Source organism: Melitaea cinxia, chromosome 13 (genome assembly GCF_905220565.1).
Source record: "Melitaea cinxia chromosome 13, ilMelCinx1.1, whole genome shotgun sequence".
Taxonomy (NCBI): Eukaryota; Metazoa; Arthropoda; class Insecta; order Lepidoptera; family Nymphalidae; genus Melitaea; species Melitaea cinxia.
In genome coordinates, this window is record NC_059406.1 from 12,595,366 (window position 1) to 12,622,330 (window position 26,965).

The following is a 26,965-nucleotide window of genomic DNA, read 5'->3' on the forward strand; positions in this document are numbered from 1 at the left end:
AATGTATAACGATTTCGACTAAATATAACTAAACAAAATAACATAGTTTTCCTGTAAATGTCTTATAATTACGGTATCCAAGCTCTAATTACCTGACTATATGTACTCTATACAATATTACGTCTACGAAATAATCTTGATAAGACGAAACAGTCACTAGGAGTCCTCACTAAGAAAGATTGATAGTGAAGTTGATGGGGTCGCCTTGGTGCGAGATTCCGGCGAAACGTTCACTTAATGGCTAATTATTTATATACCATATAGTATACACGTTTTTGTGTTACGTGTTTATCGGAAAAAAATCTCATTTGATGAATCTCATGATCACCTTGACCCAAATAAGGCATTTACTACATTAAAAAAAGTATATAAATGAGGCCGGTATTTATTTTAATTTTAATATGAGATCTGGTGACTTTCAATTTTAGGTAACCTATACTATCTGGGAATAATCAAATTCTTTTAAAACCTTTAGACTGATATAGAAAAAACACTAAACGATAAACGGTTCACACCGTAGAGTTCAGAAACATACACAAGCACAAACGACCAGACCACAACAAATATGTGCGGCCTATAGAAATGTTTGTCATATTCGGGTAATGACCACTTTTTTTTAAAAATTATGTGTGGATAATCCTCATGGACACCCTCCGGCACGGGGGCACCGGAGTGGTGTGTCAGACTCGTACTGACTAAAAACCACCACGTGTGACCTGACCTGAGACCTGAGTGGAGCGAGATGAGGTTGCGTTAGCATGCATGACCTCGTCCCGGCGGTTGGCCCAAATGAAAACATCCGGGCCCCGGCACCTAGAGGGGCGGCACCCACTAGACCACCCCTCCCGACGTGTGGAGTCTCAAGCCAGCCGAAGGTCCTCCGACCCTCAGCGGGCCACTCCACTTAAGGGACGCTTAACCGGACCAGTCTACCATCTGCAGAACGGGGACACAGGGTCCAGAAGTGTCCCACCTCCAAGCCAGGCAGGTCTGACCTCCAACGCCCGGGTGCAACAGCATAGCCACGCAGGAAGGGAAAAATAGCTTGTCTGTTGTCATATTAAAAAAAGTGTGTGTCAGCTCCGACGCACGGCCGGAGTTTTTTACTCCTTCAGATCGATTGTCTAAATAGGCACAAAAAAGGCTTACGTCTACGTCTTAGGTCGTCGGCGTTACAAGAAACGTAACGAACGCTATGCCCTATATAAAAATCAAATCGATTAAAGAGTAAACTCTAATAAATTCCAAAAAAATCTTTAGAAATCAAAAGAGTAACAAAATTACAACTTATTAAAATATTTTTACTATGGATATTGTGATTAATCGAAAATGATTTGTAAATACAAAAAATGTATTGTAATTTAAATTTCAAAACTTGTAATTTAAAAAAAAGTTTCATGCATAACTTTTGCATTACTTTTTAAATTAAGTAAACCTGATTTATCCACGTAAATCGTTAAATTCTAATGCGGTACACTATTTTTTATTATGACGTAGAATAATTTTACAAAAAAGTATTGTATGTAACCTTGAATTTTACGTGTACACCTTATGAAGTAATTATCTTTCTCGTTATATTTTATGACAATATTAAAAATCTGGTTGTGAATTTATTCTTCAAAATAATGTGAGAGATGCGATGAATGAGCAGGTAGTACTTTTCCTTTAGCAGCGATAGGCATACGTGGGTGGATTATATTGATTTTAACAAACCTATAGCGACTGGAATATTTTTAGATTTTGTAGAAATATAATTTGACTAAAGTGAAATGGAATGGTACAGGCCAGATAAACTATGAGGAACGGGCGAGATTTTGGACAGAAGACATAAAGGCTGGTCTTGCACTTTTAAAATAAAAGCAGAAAGTCAATTTTTACGACTAAACTCTATGGAAACATAATATAGCTAATTACTACTACACTATTAGGGTCTACACTTTTTACTGTACTCATTTGTGAGGAAAAAATTGTTTATTGATCTAAAAAGCCCAACAGGTATTAACGCTTAGAAATTATTATTTTTAGGTATACTTTTTATAGAACAAATTGGTAAACGGAGTTGTGAGGGGTATGGGAAGAAGGTATCTTTCCTGACTTTTTTTATACTACAAAGGCGTCAAACAAGCGTACGCTCCGCCTGATGGTAGGCGGATAACGTCTAGGGGGCATTCCACGCGAAGCGGACAACTAAAAAATGTCGATGTTTCCGATTTTAGTAATTTTCGTATATGTTATACCTATATATGCCCTCAATACATATGTGTAATATTATTATAGTATATTGTTTAATTATCGAGTTATTAGTCATTAAAGTGTCGAGTAACCAGCAGGAACGCCCTACTGTAAGTGCCAATATTAGCTATTTCAAAGTTATTTTAAAATAAACAAGATAGAAAAGTGTTTACGTGATGAAATGACCTTTGTGATGATGTTTTTTGAAATTTGAAATTTTATATATTTTTTAGGAAAAAATGCATTTAAATTTTTCAATTATTTTTTTTTTAAACTTGGACCCCTTTAATTTTTTTAATTTTTTTTCTCCAAATAGCTAATAGTGTATAGAAGATACTTGCAAAGTTCTAGAGTGGGCCGAAAAGTCGTTTAGGAGCTAGACTAGTTATAATGCCTGAGCGCTGTAGCCGCTGGTCGCCGTCCGGGCTACCTCTGACGCCCGCTAGCAACAGTTTTTGTTAATTTGTATTTTTTTTTTCATTTCATCATTACATTTGAATATTTTTACATTATTTTTCTTAAAAAAATAAAAACGATTTTGACAATGTCACAAAAATAAATTTATTAACAAATTTTTGCAATTTTATAAGTGTCACTGTTACTAGTGCGCTTCATCTTAATACCCTCAACAGTCGGTATAAAAGCATGATATTTTCTTGTACCCGGTATTGTCAGTGCAGCTGCAAATCATTTTTTTAGAAAACATCTATTTGCTTCAATGTCTTCTTTTGGATCACGTAAACACTTTTCTATCTTGTTAATTTTAAAATAACTTTGAAATAGCTAATATTGGCACTTACAGTAGGGCGTTCCTGCTGGTTACTCGACATTTTAATGACTAATAACTCGATAATTAAACAATATACTATAATAATATTACACATATGTATTGAGGGCATATATAGGTATAACATATACGAAAATTACTAAAATCGGAAACATCGACATTTTTTAGTTGTCCGCTTCGCGTGGAATGCCCCGTAGCCAATGAACGCTTGTAATACCAGTAAGCACATTGCTGACCCTAATCCCGATCCTCCCCAAGAGTTCTGGTTATCTTACTTACCACTGGATCACGTCGCTACTGGAGAGCAGTATTATTTACCTGTGATATTCTGCACTTGGTTGAGTACTTCTCCAGTCAGCTATTCTGCAGCTCAGTTCAGCTGGAAAATCCTGCTGTGCTCTGCTTTAATCAAAACTTTGGCTTAAATTTTATAAAAAGGCTGTAATAAAAAATCTCTGTGGCTAATTCCTAAAGCGTTATATACGCTTAAGCAGTAATAAGATTACTGTGTATTGTCTAAAGGACTTATACATCACGTAATAATTATAATCTCATTACTCGAACACAATCTATTTCATGTGCACTGGAGTATGGTTCTTGTGTCGTAATTATGTTCTTATACAAAAATCGTTAAACGAAAATGTGTCATGTTGAATTAATTTCCATTATCACTTCAAGGCTACATTATCAATGCTGGTATTTATGTTATAAAAACTTTTTATTTTTAAATTCATGGGTTTAAAGGTAAGATAAAATAGGTTTTAAAAATACATTAGTCTCACAAGTCTAGTCTGAATAAATGATAAATTCAAGATGATTATATTTATGTTATAATTATGTTGTAAGATTTAGTTACTAAGAAATGAGTGATTAATTAAAATAAGAAAAATATCATAAGATACCATGTGGTAGGTCTCTGGAAGCACAATACTTTCACTAAAATCACCCCTACCGGAACAAAGGATATTCCTATAGTACTCGTAATGTTTGTCGTGAGCGAATATCGAATCCGGAACATATTATTCAATACAATAATTATTATTTATTACATGCAAACCACGGGATCCATTTCAAGTGATTTGATAATTTACTGGGTCAGCGTACAAAGTTTTTATGTTTTACTCGTAATTAAAATGTGATAAAAAATATTTAATGATATTTTTTCCATGGTTGTATATTGAAACAAAGAGGTGGTCTTAGAATCTAAAGTCTTTTTAGAAGTGTTACATTAAAACGAATGCAGTTATAAAGCAATGTATTTACATGCATTATGTTAAAAAAGGCGACGGCAATTAAGTGTCCCGTGGGTGTTGTGTTATAAAATACATTGAAATTAGATAATTCTTTTATTTTCAATTTTAATTTATGTGAACAAAATTAAATTTTAAAATCAAAGTTTTAAATATGTTTGAAATTAAACTACGAAATAAAAATACGGTTCGTATTCAAAACGAACCACTTTTTTAATATAGGATAGAAATAATTTTTACTTATAGGGTATGTCAACATGAGCGTCACTCACACCTACATACTTATCCTGTATCAACACGACACAGTCGGATGTCATTACATTAATGGTGATGAAGGGAGGGTCGTAAGTTACTTTAGTATTTATTTTCTAATAAAATCGATACGAAAGTGCGATGTATGAAGGTATTGTTGTTACTTATTTAAAACGTTACTAAACGTCAGCATCACAGAGCGTACACTCCCGATACTTTTTCGTACCACGGGATTTATATCGTTTTTAAGGAGTAAACTTCAATGAAAATATACAAATATATATGTGAAGGTCATGTTTAAAAAAAATATGTCACATTAATATTCCAAGTAACATTTACTCTACTATTTCGAATAAAAACTAGCCAATGCACGTCATACAACTTCTATCATGGCGCAGGTTTGGACGATATATAAAAACACCTAATGGATTACTCTGCAACGTCTTTTGTTTTGAATTTACACTCGTATTGAAACGAAGTGATTGTACATGTTATCAGTATTTAATCTCGTTTCTTGTTTTTGATAACAGACCCCCATAATGAGCCTTCTTTATGTATTTATGACTTTTTTAACATTTTAAGTGAGTTGATTCAACAAAATGATACAATGGATACTATGCCTGATTATAATTTATGTTGTGATTTAAAATGCTTTGTTTATGTTTGTAATTAAGCTTGGTTTGGCGGTAAAGGATCTTTAGTGTATGTCTAAAGTTCTGAAATACCAGCTGGAAAATTGTAATAGAGTAATTATTTGATTATAATTAGAAAAAGCATTATGTCATATGTCAAGAACAATTATATTTGTTATAGATATTTAATTTTAGTAAAATTATGAAACTCCATATTAGCTTTTATGTCTCGCAGTTAAATATATATTGAATACTTTCTTTGAACGTAATACATATGAGTTACTTAAAAAGACCTTTGAAAAGACATATTTGTAGTCGATATGAAATTTTGTCGACTTGAATATTGTAATATATTTTAACCCTAAGCTAATTCCAGTTCAAATATTCAATTCATGAATTCAATTTCATTTATGTTTCAGAAATGTGTTTTACAACAACGCTACTTTGGTCCCATGTCTCTTTGATAAATGGAGGTCCCTCCGTAAGAGCCTGGCTTTAGTTCAATCTTGTAGGCGGTACATTTCGTTGTTCTCAAGGAGTTCGCGTCACAACTTTTACGAGTTTACCGATTTTCTTTTAGGTATAGCCAAGTTTAATTTCACAAACAATTTTTTCCTCTCGACGTTACTGGCCTTATTTCCGAAGACTTTTATGAACGTTACATTTTATAAACCTACATTTTGCAAAGAAGGTTTTAAAATGAGACTAGATCTAAATTCAATTCAAACGTGCTTTTTAAAATTGGAAAAAGGAAGAAAAAATTTAATGTGCCGTAAAAAGATTTTGTGTGAGCTTCATTTTCATGAATTTTTCAATAAAAGTTGGTCATACTGTAACAAACAAATATTTATTTTATAATTTATTACATGTCGCGTGTCCGATGAGATTATGTATAGGTTATTTAGAGTTTTGAACGTAAGCTACGTTATAAAGTTTAAATATAACGTACAATGGCAGGTTTGTTACAATTGTATTAAAAAGGAGACAAATCAATAAGGTCGGCTAGAACTTCTTTTAGTTTAATGGACCAGTGAGGTTGACAAGGTAACATTTCAGATAATGATCCCCTATCTTTGACCGTGATAGTGACGTGTAAGGTAACATAAGACTTTGATATTGTTTTGCTGGCCTCTATACAATTCTATTACTTCCGAGATTTACTTCAGATTTGAAGAATGTAGGTTACATTTTCTTTTATGATTGAAGTCACGTGTCGTTTTGCTGTATGTTTATATAGTTATAAGTCAGTTCATTTCTAAAGACGTAAAATCTGTTACGTTGTAATGTAGAGTAAATGTAAGCATTTTCAAGATTAACGTTGTAGGATTACGTTAACCTTTTCTTTTATTCTTAAGCGAGTAAAACAAAACAAGTACATTATTTAGAGCAAGCGCATGTCTTACGCTTATTTTAAATTACGACTGACCTAAAATTTTAGTTTTCTTTGCAATTTAGAACACATCCCTCTCGTAAGTGTTTGTAAAACCTATTTTTATAGTAATTGGACTACCCTTTATTTTTAAAATATAACATCTAATTACAGCAACGCTACTTCATTTTTTTACTTTTTTTACTTTTTTTACTCAAATGTCTTTCAAGTATTATGTAAGCCTCGAGGGGCGGACATTGTTTTGCTCATTTTTGATGACATGGGGCCCGGGAGGGACTAAATGGTGGTTACTTCAGCAATATTTATTTATTATTTCTGAATAGAATAAAATATATATGTATATGTTTACGTAAGTATAGGGGGGAGGGGGCAGGGTTTTGTTGACTTTCGCTGACAAGGGAAAGGAGGGGGTTAAAAATTACTAAAATTAGGTGAAATTTAGAACTAAATAAAGTAATATATAATGATAGTATTTAAGAAGAGAATTCCTCTTTCTTAAAATTAGGAGAACAAAGACTGCTGACTATTTCAAAATACAAACTTAATTTCTGTTTTTCCTTTTTTTAAAACGATGTTTAAAGCATTTTTTAAAACAGGTCTGCTTAAACACTTGAAATATACTAATGAAGGTACCAAGATTTTTGGATATATTTTTAAGAATGAGGAGAACTAAGTTATGGAATATATTGCGCATATTTCAATCGATTCTTCAAGTAACAGTAGGTCAAGACTCTCGAACCGAGACCGAATCGTTGAATTTTAAAGACTAATAATAGCGCTCCGTTTTGAAAACTTCTCATATTTTTTTATAACATATAAATATGATTGTTTTGTTGTTTTTTTTTTTAGATTTAAATACTTCAATTTAAAATTATAATTTTAAAGTTTCTAAAAAATTTAGTATAATTTTATTACGTTTAATGTGAAAACCAACAATAACTAACTAATAATTATATTTAGACTAGCTGTGCCCGCGGCTTCGCCCGCGTTGAAATCGGTGTGTCACAAAGTTTTCCCGGCAAACTTTCATCAAAATCGGCTTAGCCGTTCCGTAAACCTTCCTCTTGAAGCTATTATCATCTCTCCATTGGTGAAACCGCATGAAAATCCGTTCAGTAGATTTTAAGGGAATCGATCACATACACTTTTGGGGACTTTGTTTTTTAATACGCTAACTGTTGCCCGCGACTACGTCCGCGTGGCTATGAAGATATGCATTCAAGATGTTTAACACAAATTATTATTTTTATTTCAGTTACATGAAATGCTTATCACACTGAGTAACTTTTTAAAAGGCACAATTTAGTATAATTTAATAGTTATTTTTATAAAACCTCTCTATACATCACATTTTTAGTTTTATTTTCAGGCTGCAGTATAAATAACCTATCAGGCGAACTTATAGCTGCTGTATATGTTTCATACAAACTATCAACCCCAATTAAACCCTCTTAGCGGTGGAATATCGCAAAATCCGTTCTTAGCGGACGTCTACTAACTATAATCTACCTCCCTGCTAAATTTCATCTTTGTCCATTCTGGATGGATGGAGGACCATCCAACGGTTTTTGAGTTTTCGTGATGAGTGAGTCATTGACCTTTCTCTTTTATATATATATTTCGACGCATTATTTGGACATCTTCTTACCATCTATAGAGGATACACACATTTTAAATTTGAAGTCTCTTACTTCAAAAACATAGGACTTTCATACAAATTTCCAATCCCCGTTTTACCCCTTACCCCTTAGGGGTCGAGTTTCGTAAAATTTGTTCTTAGCGGATGTTTACGCTCTATATGGAACCTACCTATCAAATATAAAAATTTGTAGCTGTTATAGTTTCGGGGATTTCGTGATGAATGAGTCAATGTACCATCCCCCGTTTTAACCCCAAAAGGGAGTTGATTTCTAAAGATAGATTATTTGGACACCTTCTCATTATCTATAAGGCATACATTTTAAATTTCAAGTATCTTACTTCAGAATCATGGGACTTTCATACAAACTTCCAACCCCCGTTTTATCCCCTTAGGGGTTGAATTTCGTAAAATCCGTTCTTAGCGGATGTTTACACTCTATAAGGAGCCTTCCTGCCAAATTTCAAGTTTGTAGGTGTTATAGTTTCGGAGATTTCGTGATGAATGACCTTTCGCGTTTATATATATTATAGATTATAGATTTGGAAATGTTTCAAGTGTTGCGGTAAGACTTATGGTCAACTAATACTAATTATATACTGTGAAATAAAATAAAATGGTAACATACAGACAATAGGAATGAATATTATGTAGTAGTTTATTTATATTTTGAGTAAATTCTCATCGAAATAGCACAGAGTGTGGCGAACAAAGTTTTTAATGGGATAACTTGGACCGGACTGCTTCATGTGCTATTTTTTTTCAGCAAGTTTGCCTACTGTTATATAAAGAAGCATTTTATTAAAGCTTAAAGGATGACGATTTCGTTTACTGAAATACGTTTCTATGTAAGTCCAAAATGTACTCGTTTGCTATACTAGTCCATAGTGCTCACAGAGCTCAGAATGTATTTATTTAAATGAAATTAAATTACTTTTTCACTTTTCAAGCTGTACTTCATTTTTATTCCTTAAAACTTTTGCTCTATATTCGAATATCAAAACGTCAAAACTGTGAAATAGAAATTAATAAAGCAATGGGTACATTGCAATTCACCAGAAAACATGTTGAAACAAAGGAATACCCACCTGATTAATGTCCTCCACAACACTGTCGACAAAAGCGTCTCATTTAAAACCAGTATTACCACTATTAACTTATAAATTAATTAATTTATAAGTTAATAGTTGTTTTTTAATATTTATTTAATTAAGGAGTTTGATCACGAAGTGTTCATGTCACCCCTATAGGAGCTTCTATACAATTAATCTCTAAAATAATCTATTTATTGCAAATATCGACGTCTTAATCCTATTAATACTAATTTATATAGCATCCTTGCCTTTCCAGACGTTGGAAAGGCCAGAATACTATTCCATATTCCTGTGTCGAAAGAATTTACATTTATTCTGATAAAAGTTAATAGTTATAATATTAGTTTTTATTTAACTAAATAGGATTACACATATTCTTGTGATTGATTATCTTGTATAAAAATATTATAAATTATTAAATAAACGATGAAATATTCGTATCGCTTCGGTAGGTCAGTGTTTAGTAACAATTACTTTTTATTCATTACAATCTATTAGAGTAATTAAAATTACCATCGTGTGCATTTAAATTTAGTTCAAGGCAACACATGGAGACACCAAGAGTCACACGACCCATGCCACTGGATCGCAAATTCTGTAATGTAGTCTCTACGTGCTATGTAAAAAATGTTACATTTGTAATCTCATTATGAGAGAAAACATCGTTTTTATTTTATAATCCAACTTCCAGTGACAATGTAATGTATAATTTTTTCAAGAATGTATTTTTTGTTTCAGCTGGTGAATGGCACAGCGCGGCATTTTGGGTGTTGGTGGTAGGAGCTTCAGCTCTTGTGGCGGCCGCGCTGGCAGCCTTTGCGTGCTGGGCTACTCGTCGGCGGTCCGCTCTTGCCCACAAACTCGGTAAAACATTAAGACTATTAAGGGACAACCAATATATTTAAATACTTATTAAACTTTCATACTAACTATGGAAATAACCGCGACTCTCAATATAGAAAGTTCCAAAACGGCAATTGCGGTACGTCTTGTAAAAGTGTTTTAGCTAAAACTATAAAATTAATAAAATTTATTTTAATTAGGAAGAGACATTTTTCAGAAGTAAAATAGGCTAAAAGTTATAATGAGGTATACTTACGAAAATATTATAAATCTTAGAAACAGACTATGTTTATACACAAATTATGTTTGTTATCCCAGGTCATAATTATTATGAATTCGTATAAACATATCACTAGCTCACTTTTTAGGTATTTACTATATATGTGATAAAAATTATGGATCCAAGAATAATGTCAATATATCAAATACATGTATTTTTTAGTATTTTGTAAAAAATTGGTGATGTCATATAGTGTATTATCCGTTGTTTTTATGCAAGAACTACTGGATAAATGACGATGAATTTCATTTGCTATGTGTTAACCCCAGAATCTGGATCCCACAGCGTCTGAAGATGCACAGCTCATACGTACTGACCTCATCACCATCGTTCGATCTTAGGTGGAAAACGAGGTCCAGACAAGGCGCTAGTGTTCCAGCCTCCTCGCCGAGCTACCGCTGTACGATCCCCGGGATCTGCCACCCACTACCTGCGCAAGTCTCCCTCACCTACCGCCGCCGCCCCACCGCCCGCTACCTCGCCGCCCCAGCCACAACCACCAGCTAATCCGGTAAATAAAACGGTAAGATCATCTTACAATCGCCTAATATATCATAATGAAGTAACTGTACTTAACCGTAGTGATACTTATAAACATGTAGACAAAACGATGGGTGAAAACAAAGACAGTGGAATGACAAAAACCTATTTGTCGGAATTATGTATTTAGGAATATCCATTACGACGTAAAAATGATTAAATGGTGAAAAAAATAACGAATAAATTAGATTTGTAATGCTCTTATATAGTAGTTTATCTACACTAATGTTGTAACATTCTACTTATGTTTCCAATACTTGACTTATAATTACTACTGTTATAGCGCAGACAACAAAACACTCAATTTAAGCAATTTCACATGATGGTATAATATCCACATCGATATCGTAAAATCTCATTATAACATCGCGCGTATGCGCGCAGCTGCGCTCTCATTGGTTGGATTTTAATGGCGGCAAAATCACTGTGACAATACACGTACGCGTGAATTTAATTTAATAAATTAAAAGTTAAAAATGGATAGCGACGATGATATTTGTACGCCTCCGGATATTCTAGAATTGGCAACAAAATTAACTCACAATCTTTTGCCAGAAAAATCTAGAAAATTATATGAAAATTAACATTAACTTTCAGAATTGTACCATCCAAAATTTGAACAATTATTATAAATAAACTATTGTCAGCTTTTACTCTTGTTGTTTGATTAATTGCATTAGTGAAGATAAAGTAGTGTATGCAACTGCATATAACACGGGTATTAAAACACTCGTTACTATTATGAAACGAGCGCAGCGAGTTTCATAAACTCACACTCGTGTTTTAATACCCTTCATTATATGACAGTTGCATAAAAAATATTATGATCTAATGATTCTTTATTTTCGTCCAGCCCTCTGGTGGCAACAGTCCCCACACGCCCACAGCACCAGAACCAGCGCCGCTGAGCAAGGAGCTCGCTGATGCTAACGCTACTGAGAAACCTAAACCAATTGAACCAGAATCAAATGATGGAAAACTTGGAGAACTCCACTTTAAACTACGGTGAGTACTGTACCAGTACATGACATCGTCTAGATATTACTGCTGCAAAAGTATTTTCTCTTATCAGAAATAGAGATAAAATTTAGAGTTATAATAGTAAATAGTAATAACAATAAATAGTAATCACAATAAATATCTTTCTCCATAAAGTAATATATATCTATAAAGTAATATCTTTGTCTAATCCTAAGGTAACCAACCTAATGGCCATTAATAGGTAACAGCTGACTGATATTGATATTTTGTTTTCGATAACGATATATATAAATACAAGTAAATATTTTACACTTAGGCTCGAGGCAAGAATATTCTATTCCTTAACCCTCGGATCAGAAAAGGCTAATCATTAATTTGAACTGTGAATTGATTTCAACCTGCAGGATGTCGTCTTAGAGTAACTCATACAGTCAAATGTTACATAGGCTTGTCAGCGTTGTTAGGTTGTTTTCAACACAAATTAAGCAGTCTTAGTAATAAATTAAACACGCTATCTTGGTAAATATCTGTGTCCTTTTTATACTGGGTCTATTCGATAAACCACTACTTTTACGGTACATTAAATAATAGTTGCCCTCTACATCGTACCGAACAAAATATACGGCAAAGAGTTTGTGAAGTGGAACAAAGTCTTCTTGAATATTTTATGTGCCTCATTTATTACCTGTTTCCAGTGAATTTGGGAGTCTTTTGTTATACATAGCACGCCTCCACTGTGCTTTACTCTCAAAAAATGAAAAATACGGGAAGCGCTTACTCTTAAACATCTATATTTTTATAACAATGCGCTAATATGTTATAAAATTCATAAATGCACTTTTATACCTACAGAGTACACCTCAAACTATAAATTAAATATCGTTTGTAGTCGTTTTGAATACTATTTTTAATCGAATTCAAAAAGAAGAAGTAGGTTAATCAATTCGACCGTATATATATATATATATATATATATATATATATATATATATATATATATATATATATATTTATGTATGTTGTTTTTTGTTGGAAAGGAGATATCCCTAGTTTGGTACCATGGTAAGGAAACCACGATCTGATAATGGGATCCCAATGAACACAATTATTACAATAAATATTTTTGTTTCTATCATACTAATATAGTATTAGAGATATTTTTAATTATTTGCAAGAACCAAATCAACTAACCGGACTTATTATCGTTGTATGGTCAATTATTAGTTCCTTAAAAAGATACCAGAGGGCGCTGCTAAATATAAGCTGCAAACAATAGTTTTAAGGGGGTGTGTGGAGACGTGCAGTTTTGGATTTTCCAAATTTTATAACATCAGTTGTCCATGTTAATGTTGAATATTATAAATTCAATTAAATTTGTTTTAAGTTATATTCTTTAAAATGTAATTAATGCAAATATCAAATTACTGCTACCATTTTGTTATGTATCTACAATTTTACATTATTACGTAAAAGCACAAATATGGTTAATTTCCTAATCATAACATCATATTGGCGGTTTTTATTATAATGTTAATTTTTAGTAAAAAAAATGTATTCTACGTATAATATTGTGTTATTATTTAATTATGTTATCTTAATTATAGATATTTATTACTGTTTGGTACGTTAAATTATCTTTGTTTTGGTAGTAAAGTAAGTAAATTTTTGTGATGTAATAAAAAATAAATCTAACAAAATTCAACTTTCTAATTTAAATTAAAACACAACAATTCTTTATTGTGCTGTGTGGCTACGGCACTAAAGAATTTAGCCACCCCCTCTCTTCCCGTGGGTGTCGTAAGAGGCGACTAAGGGATAAAAAGGTTCCACAACCACCTTGGAACTTAAGAAGCCGACCGATGGCGGGATAACCATCCAACTGCTGGCTTTGAAATATACAGTCCGAAGACGGGCAGCAGCGTCTTCGGTGCGACAAAGCCAGCCCTGCGGTCACCAACCCGCCTGCCCAGCGTGGTGACTATGGGCAACACACATGAGTTCACGTTATTTTTGGCGTAAACTTGTGGAGGCCTATGTCCAGCAGTGGACTTTATAGGCTGTAATGATGTAATGATGATGATGAATTCTTTATTAGTTTTTAATATTTTTTTAGCGTAGGCGATGAGGTTGTAGACATTATAAAAACACCGTTTAGTGTTTTTTTTTAATCATTCGCAATTCTTCTAAAAGTCATTAATTAGCGGTTGAACTTGGAAAAACAATTTAATTTCGTCGAGCTCTTAAATGCCTCTTATTTAAATAAATTGGCTGGTTTTTTAACAAATCTAAGTAATCAATTCTTCTATATTGTGGTAAGCATACAAAGTCAGAAATTAAAAAAGGGTCTACGTCCCAATAATGAAAGGATTCAGTAGATATATGAAATACAAAGCTTAGAGTAAAGACGGACACACAGACGTAATTACGCTATTTAAGAATACAGTTATCACACTTAAATTTCGAACTATTAAGCATACGCCGTTTATTTAATCAAGGAAAAGGAGCATTAATCTTCCACGTTATTCTGGCTAATTTGCATTGATACAAGTGTCAATTTTTTTCACGAAACGTCGATTTGTGAACGACATTTTTATTGTATATATTATGAGCGAGGCAAAGAAGTGAAATTTTAAGTTAGAATCCTGGCCGCGATCTCACTCTTTTTACAAAATATAGTGTCGTTGTCAAAATTTCTGTTTCTTTTGAAAACTTACTTAAATATATACAAACACTTATAACTGAAAAACCTGAAACATATTATCTCTCTTGTAAAATATACAACTGTAAAAAGTACCCAATTTTATAACATCAGTTGTCCATAACATAATTATTCATTAAAATAAAAATGTTTAGATGGTCATAGCTTTATAAGTTTTATAAAATAGTTTTTATTTTAAAATAAAAATTCTAAAGTAAGTCATGTTCGACAGCAGGGGAGACGTAACAGGCGCTGTAAGCTTAACTTAAGAAATATTTAATGAGAGCTACCCCTCGGTCTAGCTGTGTCTAGAACGTCTGAAACTTTCATAGCCTCTTGCCGACGTCTCTTTGAACGTGCACTTTTATGTTAGAATTTTCATGATTGAAATAAAATTTAAAATTTTAGGATTTTATATCTCTCCATTCAGAATTTTTATGTTCTTGTAAGTTGTAAAAGCACGTGGTTGTTTAGAATATTATGTTGCAGCGGCTACAGTATTTATGGTTGTTTTGAGCAATATTTTTTTAGCATTTGTTACCATTGATATGGAGTTTTTAGTTAATCTTAAATAGATCGTTGGTCCAGCTGTGGACCGATCTACGTATGGAATATATACGTCATACTCAATTTTTCATTGTATTATTAGAGTTACTATTTAATGTTCCAAATGTTTCATAGCAATCGGAGAAGTTGTGTATGGATTTATATTATATATAATATGTCACCTTCATCGGCGAACTCCTGCCTTATTTAAAATCTCACAAAGTACAATTTGTCATTTTATTTAATTAACCTTAATTATTATTGCTCTATATTATATTATTTAGGGACACTTTCCCTCCAATGTCGACATAAAGAAACTAAGGCACAACAATATTTGAATTTTGACGCATGTTGTCTAACTTCATGTCATTGTGTAACAGCCGCAGAATCAATATCGTATGTACTAAGCTCTGTAACCACAGGCTATTCGGATTCATACCCCCCAACCCCCTCGGTGGGTTGCTAACAGATTTATCAATAGTCTTTAGCGCTAATTACGTTTGCATGTCGCTAATATAACATTGCTCGTAGGTTTGTTTGGTAGATTGATACGTATTATACTGTTAAGTATAGTTATAGGTAGGTACGTATAGGTAGTTTTAACATAAACAGTCGTATGTGAAAAACAATTTTGCAGGAGTTGATTTCCTTTTCGTTTTTACATGGATTTCAATTCATATTTCAATTAAATGCTGTTTTTCTGTGTTTTTTATTTTTATTTTATCATCGCGGTTTTTTTTAAACATTCTTATTTCAACTCGCCCCGCTTAAAATTCCAAATACAAAACGATGATTTGTATGGAAAGTTATTGTAAACTATTGTGTGTGTGAAACAGGGATTCCAAAATCTTAATACAACTTTTATTTGTTTTTATCTGGGCTATTTGGATCAAGATAGATCTATCTGGAACTCAATAGAGATACAAAGGTTAAACATAACACCTTTCAATCTTGTACAGGTATTTTAGTTTTATCATTGTTTAATATTAAAAAAAATCGTACTATTGCTTTCAACTATTTTTATAGTTGATTTTGTTGATGTTGTTGAATTTAAATGATTTACAGAGAGTAGAAATAAAACTCTTTATGGTTTTATTTTTTACGTAACTATATCTAATTATGATTGAATTTTTTTATATAAGCAACAGTTTAATACATATTTACAATTCACAACTTAAGAACTAAAGATTTACAGATAGTTATGGTACAAATCATGTCCACGTGGAATTGTGCCAAGAATGCTTGCAGCATTTCCCCGTTGAATCGCTATGTCGATTCTCTGGGCAAAAAATGCACCTATAAAATGCAAAAAATGAAATTAATTAAAATTATAAATAGATATTGCATTAAATACTTCGTTAACCACGCTGCTCATACTTTATTCGTTTATATAACAGTGTATTGGTGGTACAATTAAGTGAAATTATCCACATACTTACAAATGTTGTGGTTTCAAACGAGAGAAAGGGGTTGTGATCATACAAACAACGTTCGCGTGACAAGTACTACAGCTTATCTTAAAAGCTTTCCGTGCTTCGTTTTCAATTTCAACCTTCGCTTGCAAGCGATTATAATCTAAACTTCAAAATAAATACAAAACTTGCAATAAAGGCTCTTATTTCGTATATTTATAACTAGCTGCCCAGAGAATCGTTGCTCTGTATTGCGTAATGTTAAATAATTGTTACATTTTCTGAAGTTTTACAGTTTTTATTTTATTTTATTTATTTATTAGGATTACCAACAGAAATTACAACAATAATAACAAAAGAATTATTTTACACAATTGATCAAAAGAAGTTTAATTGTATTTCTTTTTAAAGGTAATCACAACATGCAATAATCAAATAGCAAATATGAAATAAAAATATACATAAAAAAAAAACAGCAAAAATTAGATTTAATTATTGAATTAGATCAGATTTAATTATTGAATTAGATTAGATTTAATACTGAATTAGATAAATTGATATAGATTTTTAAAAAGAAATATAATTATTTGACAATTTTATATATAAAAAGCTTCTCAAATACACGTCAATAACTGTATGAAAGTAACAAATTGGAATCAAAATAATATCAACAACTAAATTACTCTAGTAAACAATTAGCAATGAAGAAACTGATCAATCTAAATCTAAAGACGTGCAAGCCATCAAAAATAATGTCAAGGCCAGAAATCTTTCTGTTTCAGTTTTCTGCGGGTCTATAAAATTGCTTGATTTTTTATTTTAAAAGAATTTTCCACAAAGCATTAGAAAAGTTAAAGAAAATCAACTAGAATTTCATTAATAACTGCTAAGTATGAGTACCTACTGACAGTACAATTTAGGTCATTTTCAAGTGATCATATCCAAATTGAAATGTTTGAACGAATTTTTTTAAGATAGTTCCACTGAGGATTGGAACAAATTTAATATCTATCAAATTCAGTTTAAAGTATTATGAATTTCTAAAAAAAATTATAACTTTGTCACCATTTAAAAAACACATTACGAAGAAGATAACTTTCAAATGTGTCGTAGATAGAATCGTAAAAATGTAAACTTGATTAGATTAGTTACATTTGAAAATTAACTCCTCAAGTTTTAACTAGTGTTGTATAAAAATAAACTGTAGAAAAGTTAGAATAAAAATTTAGTAAACGCTAAATTACATAATGTTTACTGTGAGGCCGGCCGTGAAATAAAAGATGGTACAGTTTTACAACTATGACTTCGGAACGAGGCTGTAAATTCGTAACTACTATTTATATAACGTAATGTAACGTAGTAAACATTAAATAATACTAGAAGATTAGAGAAGAATAAAAGAGTATTTTACTCTTAAGTAGATCTAAAAAACGTCCGCGTCTGTATAACAGATAAAAGACAATATTTAATTTTGTGTCGAACATTTATTGAAACTAATGGTCGCCCATATATTAGAGGTTGAAAGTGGACCACAATAAAAAAATTTAATAAAAAAAAAAACAAAAAACCTTTTTTTTAGTTTTTCAATTTGAGTACAGACTTTGACAATCAACAAAATAGTAATAATATTTGCCTATGAAATACATGGTAGTATGTGTATTTTTTTTTACTGATTTAATATATTTTTATGCATAATTAAAAAAACTATTAGTATTTTGCACTATCACTCTACTATTTTAAATTACATGTGTACGAAATTTCATACTCCTCCATTCGCGCAATTTTTGTAAAAAGGGGTAGATACAAAGCTTTTGCTTCACGTATTAATATATAGATTTGGAAAATGATTTACAAGCGTAGCATAGCTATACGAGTAAAAGTAACTTCATTATCAAGGCCATTATTATAACTATTTGTTTTAAATAGTTATTGTTTGGACGCATAGTTTAAGAGAACGAGAAGCTGAAAAGTAACGAGGATTTTGCTGTCGCTGGGCGGAAACGCGGGAAACAATAGTAGTCGATAAACTCGGAGTTTGCATTAAAAAAGTTTGTATACTCGCCGGGTTGGGCACGGTCATTTTTAAAGCTTTTATTTAACTTGCAAATTGCAATGTATGTATGTTTGTTATGGTGGAAGTTTGCAACTAAATTTTGAAAGATATTCTTCAACAAATTTAGATGAAATTTCGTACACACGCTTAGTTTGGATGACAATGCATGGTTAGCTATTTAACGTCATTCTAACGTAAGTCTAAATCCAGCATGGCGGCCACCCAATATGGCGGAGTAGTTATTTTTTATGAACTCCTATAATATGGGTATCAATTATCAAATGAAAGGGTTTGCTGCGAAAAACTTTAAAGATTGTGGACTAGTTATTTTTAAAGCACTTCTGAAATATGGGTATTAAATGAAAAAGCCGAGAGTGATAAGAAAAATAAAATGATGTTACTCTAAATCCAATATGGCATACATCTAAAGTTGGCGGACTAAGTTTTTTTTTGTCGTTTTACATTATAAGTATCAAATGAAAAAATTTGCTGAGAATACCAGACTAAGAAACCAGTCCAGCGATAATTAAAAATATAAATTAACTATAATACGGTAACACAATTATTATATAAGTCTAAAGTAAATTTTAGTTTTAGAGCTAATGCCTAACAAGACCTGTCAAGACAATGTCATTATGTTAATGTAATGTTGTCTAAAGCCTTGATATCGGATCGCGACAGGGTGCTGACTTAGACTAGTATTTTATTTTAATAATATAAAGATAAATAATATAATCTATTAGAACTTTTTATATAATAAAAAAGGCTGTTTATATTGAATTCTAAATTTTATTTAAGTATATTGTAAAAATATTCGATTTAGTTAGAAGAATTTCATAAAGGTAAAAAATTAAAACACCGACGCCTTGTGGGTTCCATTCCCGCACGGGATGGATAATTGTATTTGTACATTTCTTTCCAGTTTGGATGTCTTCTCGGTCTCCACACCGTGCCTCGAAGAGCACGTTAAGCCCTCCGTTCAGCTTGTTATGTTTAAAACCTAATAGCGATCCTTACTCATGGTAAGGAATATATCTGCCCACCCGCAGTGGAGCAGCGTGGTGGATTAAGCTCCAATCCTTATACTATATGGAGAAAGAGACCTATGCCCATCAGGGGGATGTTGCAGACTGAATGCATATAAATAAGAATAAATCGCTAAATGTGTTGTCAAAACTTCCATGACTGTATACAAAACTGGCTGATTTCTCGCCAATAGCAATTAACCTAAATTGACTTAATAAAGGTTGGAACCACTCCTTCACAAAGTTTCTTTTCTTCATTTCTCCCTCTTTAGAGTTGAATTTTTGGGGCAGTCTACAAATGACAGAAAGAGATAATATTTTATTATCATGATATATAAAAAGTTATGTATGTATGATAATGTGTAAAAAATGTTAGGATTCGATTCAAATTTTTGTCCCCCATTTCATCTACATTTATTAAAAAGTGGTTAACATTAATTTTCTTGCTTTTTCTTAACTAATTTAAGCTCGAATATTAAAATTCAGTCTGAGAGTCATTTGAACTTATCACATATAACGTTTTAAGAATATGTGCACGGTAATTTTAATGGCGTATATTTTGAACATACAGTATATATATTTTTAGAATCTGTGACTGAGTAACTCTTGCTTTCTGCTTCAGTAACTGTGGGTTCGTATCCCGCCTTGAGTCGGATTAATACTCGTGTACCTACGTGCTATGCGTGCTATATATGTATTATTTATAGGTATATTTATCGAAAAAACGTTTGTAACTATATCAATCGAATGTTACCTATAACAAAAGCATTAAGTTGCTTATCATAGGAATAGACGACCGTGTGTATGTGTTAAAGATTTTTATTTATACCAGGATGATTTTTTTTTATTTAAAAATTTACATCCATGCCTTTTGTGAATCATGCATCTATTATTGTAATACCAGAGCCGTTTTTTTATTATAACTACAAATCGACAGTCCTGTGACTTCCTAGTAAAACTAGGACGTGGTCCGACACTGTTTTTTTTTCATTACAAAATACTGTTTGATTGAAAGTATACACATCATTCATTCGTGATTTCTGAACATATTATTTTTTTTTATCTATGTCTATATTTACACTTATTTGCTACTTATCATATATGTACACTTATTTCCTACTTACCATATATGTAAACTTATGTTCCACCTACAATATACACTTAGCCTATATTACTGTTAGTAAGGGATTTTTTTCTTTTTTTTTAATATATTTATTTATTTATAGTTATGATGATGATGATGATGATGATAATGATCTAAGTACGTAATATAGTGAAATGCAAGTGAATAACAGAACTAAATATTTAAATTACAAATAGATAAATATAAATAATAACTATATATCAATAAATATATTATTATACGAGTTTTGGTCGTTTTCACTTTCATTTTGTACCTTAATACCGTAACCAGCATAAGGGTAAATACCGTGATTTAAGTGTTGTAATGAAATTTTGCCCTTCGGAGAGATTTTCACTTTTTCAACTTAAATATATCTCTACTGGAAAGTAAAATCTCCACCAAATATGAATACGTCATGCTAATAACAAATAATTTAAATCTGTTAACACGATTACATACATATATTTTAAAATGATATTATTTTTACAGGTATGAAAACGAGAAGAGCGCCCTTGTCGTGTCGGTGGTATCTTGCCAAGGCCTGCCTGGTCGCGAGCCCGCTGGCCCCGACCCGTATGTCAAGCTACAACTATTGCCTGATAAACAGCATAAAGTAAAGACCAGGTAAGGTCATTATAACACAAAAATGTAAAGCAGATTAATTATCCTTTTAAGAAGCAAATGCGCAGTTGCAAGTTTTATGAAAATCTTTTTTTTTTTTTTTTTTATGTCACTAGGTCGGCAAACAAGCGTACGGGTCACCTGATGGTAAGCGATTACCGTAGCTTATAGACGCCTGCAACACCAGAAGCATCGCAAGCGCGTTGCCGACCCAATCCCCAATCCCCCCAGGAGCTCTGGTCACCTTACTCACCAACAGGAACACAATACTGCTTGAAAACAGTATTATTTTGCTGTGATCTTCTGTAAGGTCGAGGTACTACCCCAGTCGGGCTGCTCCATATTTTGAGCAGGAAATTCCTGCTGTGCCCTACCTCAGTTAAATCGTGTCACTATTTCTCCCATATCTAGAAAAAAATATAATAGCTTAATGAACAACGATGTGGATTTTTGTAACAAAGGTACGTCATTATATTATTAACTTATTTAATGTCAAGGAATTAATAATGAGTATTATCAATGAAATTGTACTTTTAACCTAGATTACCATATTTAATAGAAAACAAAATACGATCTTAATTGCGAGCAATTTATTTTAGTCTTTGGAGGAATAAAAAGTATTCTTTTTTTAAAAATTAGCATGGTTATTTTCATTGCTCAAATTATTTAAAAAATGGCATATGATACGAATGTCTTGTTCACGAGTTGTATCTTGAACAAGATAGATACGTAATGTCGAAATATCGAGCTCCGTAAAACAAAAAAAAAACATGGTAAATATCCCGTTTTATATAATTTTAGGAATGAAAATAAAAATTGCTTGCAAATTTGGAAAATATCCAATTAAAACAAATTTTACTTAGTATGACGATATGTTGGTCTTAGGACATTTTAGGGTTTTATTATCTAAATAAATATTTGGTTTTTAATGTTGTATTATAGAGTCGTACGGAAGACCCGCTGCCCGGTGTACGATGAGGACTTCACGTTCTACGGCATCGCTCCTCACCAGCTCGCTGCGATCACCCTACACTTTGTTGTATTGAGCTTTGACAGGTAATTGATTACTATCACCAGAACTACAGGCATTAGCTAACCTTTACTAACAAAAGTAATAAATATAAGTTTAGGTTGTCTGTAGTTGGGTTGTTGGGAAGAAATGGCTAAATAGCCATAAGTCCACCCATTGTACTCACAGTCTGTAAGTGTTTTTAAATGTGTTTAATGTTTAAAATGTAGTTGTGGTGTACAATAGAGTATAAATAAATAAATAAATATAAACATTTTTTAATATCATATCAAAAATCGACCGTTCCAACGGGGATCGAACCTGCATCTCCGACTGACCGTGTCGGTGCTCTAGCCAATTAAGCTATGGAACGATGTATCCATACATACATACATATAATCACGCCTCTTTCCCGTAGAGGTAGTTAGAGACCACTTCTTTCCACTTGCTACGATCCTTACATACTTCTTTCGCTTCGTCCACTTTCACTATTCCCTTCGTACATGTTCTTCGGTTAAGGGTACTCTTGACCTGGCCTTTGACTTGGCCGATGTATCCGCTAAATCGAAATTTTTGATATGATGATTTTATATTCGGTCTAAGCGACCGTGGCATGATATTAAAAAATGTTTAGAATTTCCTAATGTGTGGGTAACACAACAAGTTAATGTGCCTTAAATACTGGCCAGATTACACTGACTGTGTTTAAAAACTAGATGAAGCCGCGTTGGCGCAACGGTTACAGCCATGGATTGTACCTGTTGCACTGGCGGTTGCGGGTTCGATCCCCGCACATGACAAACATTTCGACGGGTGCAAAGTAAAAAAAGTTAACTACAATTTTGAGTTTTTTTTTATTGCAGTAACTAACTAAAAACTTTATATTTTACAATATGGCAAAATAAAAAATACAAATATCGCCTCATTTCATGTACTTTTGTCACTTAAAAGAAGACAACTATTGCTGTTTTGTAAAATTACACGTCGTACATGCGTTCAACTACCGCCTGGCCGCTTTTACGCAGTCCGCGCGAGGGGCGCACGTTCATTCCTATTGTGTCATCAGTCAGATGTCATGTGCTTCGCCGGTTGGCAACAATGTTTGTTTGTTTTTGATTTTTACGTATTAAGGTTTGTGTGAAAGTGTTATCATAATAATAAACCATTTTAATACAGCACAATAGACATGGCAAGACGTTTTTGGAAATTTTTGGAATTGGAAAAGTCATACTTTTTACACTTACTGAAATATATGAAACATCTTTATTAAATCCAGATTTATTAATTCCTATGTAGAAACGACCAAGTGGTAGTTAAAAATTCAGTTGTCATATTTTTAAGCACAATGTACAGGCAGACAACTGCAATTTCTCGTAAATTAAACATAATTAGAAGAAATGAAATATACAATTGTTTGTCTTTATAAAAAATATAGCCGTGATGAAAAATTCAACAAATTTGGTTTGAAATTGACAAAATGGGAGCACTTTTTCCTATTTTGCGCTCTCCTGAAAAGTTGCTGTTTTGTATATAACTCTTTTTACTTTGCACCCGTCGATTTGCATTGGCCATACAGGTGTTTGCCGTGGTCTAGGTGTTTGTTCAGTCCTTGTGGGTCTCCCCACCGTGCCTCGGAGAGCACGTTAAGCCGTCGGTCTCGGTTGTTATCATGTACACCTGATAGCGATCGCTACTCATAGTAGGGAATATATCCGCCAACCCGCATTGGAGCAGCGTGGTGGATTAAGCTCTGATCCTTCTCCTACATGGGGAAAGAGGCCTATGCCTAGTAGTGGGATACAGGCTGAAGCGTTAAAAACTAGTTTGGTGGTACGAACTAATATGTTAGCGAAGAAATCTGTAAGGTTCTTTTTCTATTTTAACATTTTTTTTAAAACTACTAAAATACAAAAATTTGATGTTTATGTTGGCACTTTTTTCTTATTATTTCTCACTAGTGTACCTACGTATAAATTAATTTTGTGTTTGTTGTAATTCTAAATTTTTTTATGTCGTCAGATACTCCCGCGATGAAATTATTGGAGAAGTTGTGGCGCCACTGTCAAACCAGCAGTTGCACAGTGGCGAGGCTACTGCCCTCTGCCGAGAGATTCAGCCTCGAAGTCTAAAGGTATGACAAGTAATGAGTGTGTGAACTTGAGAAGAGCTATCCCATGCCATACCATGGTTGCTATGGTTTCATCAATTATTATTCGTGTTCCCATAGGTATCTAGGACTCTTTTGATAGGTGTTTTGATTAGGTTTTTTTCACGTAACTTGGTCTATTGTATGCGTTTATATAACACAAGCTATCACTATTTGAGTTATGAAAGTCTCAATGTTTCGGTGACATTGCAGACCCCGTAGTGACGGGGGTTTTAGTCTTCCGTGACTATGGCGTCTGCAACATCGCTGCAATATCTAGAGTTTCAAAATGACAATCGTATGTTATAAAATATTTATTTATAACATATTTATTGATTCGTGTTCAGATGCGTAGTGTCGGTCGCGGCGAGGTGTTGGTCTCGCTGTGCTGGCAGCCCGCCGCCGCTCGACTCACCGTAGTTCTGCTTAAAGCGCGTAATCTACCCAAAATGGATGTCACCGGACTTGCTGATCCGTAAGTGTTCAAAACATTTATAGCTAGTTGTCTGTTCGAAACTTTTTCAGCGTAGATTACCCAATTTTGTCTGCCCGTTTGTCATTTAAACAGATACGTTAAGATGTACCTGCTGTACAACGGGCAGCGCATCGCCAAGAAGAAGACGCACGTGAAGAAACGCACGCTGAACCCCGTGTTCAACGAGTCGTTCGTGTTCGAGGTGCCCGCCGCGCCCAACGCCACGCTCGACCACGTGGCGCTCGAGCTGCTCGTGCTCGACTGGGACCGCGTCACCAAGAACGAGGTACTTATAACCATTTGTGCACCACATGCATATATGAGGAAGTGTTGTTAAATGAAAACAATAAATGTAGAGCAAGACAGTAACAAAAAAAAAATGTTATAAATATTTCTTTCCTAAACAATGAGAGGTAAGGTCAATGAAGACAAGTGATGTTTTGCATGTCAAATCTTTAGGTATGCTTGACAGATGAATTTTGAAGGTCGAGGTACTTGCCCAGTCGGGCTGGTTCAGATTTTGAAGTGATTAATCATCCTGAGTTTGAGCTTCTTAATTTTTGCTGTGCCCTTACTAATTACTGGTATCGGTTCACTTTTTTGTAACTCGGCGTGCAAAACTCACTAACTATAATATAGTCAATTGACTAAAGGGGTACGAACCTTTGTGGCATATCTAGCCGCCGCCATCTTGGTTTTTTTTTCAAAATTTCCGAGCACGGTAAAAGTGGTATATTTGGATAGAGGACACTTATACAAACAAAAAATGTTGTATAACATGTTATCTTAAAGTGTCACGTTTCCGAGATATTTAGAAGTAAAGATCGCCATATGAGTCCAAAGGCGATCATTGAAAATCGAGTAATTACGCGTGTATGTGCATTCTATTGTCTTCAAATTTTAGTTTGTACCTACCTATGTACAAAAGGAGGTATCGGCAAACATTTGCAAACTACATACTATGGATATTTAAATCACTTATATATCATTGTCATTTCAGCCTATCACAGTCCACTGCTGGACATAGGCCACCACAAGTTCACGCCAAAAGTGGCGTGAACTCATGAATTTTGCCCATAGTCACCACGCTGGGCAGGCGGGTTGGTGTCCGCAGGGCTGGCTTTGTCGCACCGAACAAGCTGCTGGCCGTCTTCGGCCTGTGTATTTCAAAGCCAGTAGTTGGATGGTTATCCCGCCATCGGTCAGCTTTTAAGTTCCAAGGTGGTAGTGGAACTTTGTTATCCCTTAGTCGTCTCTTACGATACTCACGGGAAGAGGGGGTGGCTATATTCTTTACTACCGTAACCACACAACACTTATATATAATAGAATTAAACATCGCAATTTAAAACCAAACTGAATTATTGACAAAGGTTTTTTGATCTTAGAAGAGAGTAAAATTTTACGTGACCTTTGCGGAATCAGTCGTGCAGTTCAGGGCACTATTGGAAGCTGTTGATCTAAATGAACAAATGCATGAAAGACTTAATTTGTTTGCAGGTGATCGGTCGGCTCGAGCTGGGCGCGGAGGGCGCGGGCAGCGCGCGGCACCACTGGCGCGAGGTGCAGGCGGCGCCGCGCCGGCAGATCGCCGACTGGCACAAGCTCAAGGAGTGAGCGTCTTATATACCCCCCACCTCGCCTGTCTACACACTTACCCGCAACCCCTAATACTGACCCACACCCACACTCCTGAACACTCACTCAAAGATATTGAAATCCTGTGAAAGAAAAGTCAACCAAGTTTCTTCCTCGATCATCAAGTCAAGTTTTTTCGATGTCAATAGTTCGAAATTTTTCAAATTCAAAAAATATATATTATATTCTACAACTAGAAATAAAGCTATTTCCTCCGTCAGTTTACTTCGTGCAGAGCGAGGGTTAGCTTGACGGGATTACAAATTATGTTGAATCATGTCGCAAATTAGAAATGTCGT

At 33.4% G+C, this 26,965-nt stretch overlaps 1 protein-coding gene across 1 annotated transcript; it reads left to right on the top strand.

The window, feature by feature from the left end:
• The first annotated feature begins 789 nt into the window (after window positions 1-789).
• Window positions 790-26,645, top strand: LOC123658916 (synaptotagmin-4). Its single transcript, XM_045594207.1, has 10 exons — window positions 790-988; window positions 10,015-10,140; window positions 10,741-10,910; window positions 11,793-11,944; window positions 21,267-21,401; window positions 22,341-22,454; window positions 24,427-24,538; window positions 24,901-25,028; window positions 25,122-25,314; window positions 26,529-26,645. Exons 1-10 carry the CDS (start codon window positions 790-792, stop codon window positions 26,643-26,645), a joined length of 1,446 nt encoding a protein of 481 aa, XP_045450163.1.
• Window positions 26,646-26,965: the final 320 nt, after the last annotated feature.

Bases quoted from the DNA above. Each gene is read 5' to 3' on its own strand.
- LOC123658916 (XM_045594207.1), top strand. From the start codon at position 790: ATGAAAACATCCGGGCCCCGGCACCTAGAGGGGCGGCACCCACTAGAC. The intron at 11,945-21,266 runs GTGAGTACTGTA...TTATTTTTACAG, and splicing joins GAACTCCACTTTAAACTACG to GTATGAAAACGAGAAGAGCG. The intron at 21,402-22,340 runs GTAAGGTCATTA...GTTGTATTATAG, and splicing joins CAGCATAAAGTAAAGACCAG to AGTCGTACGGAAGACCCGCT.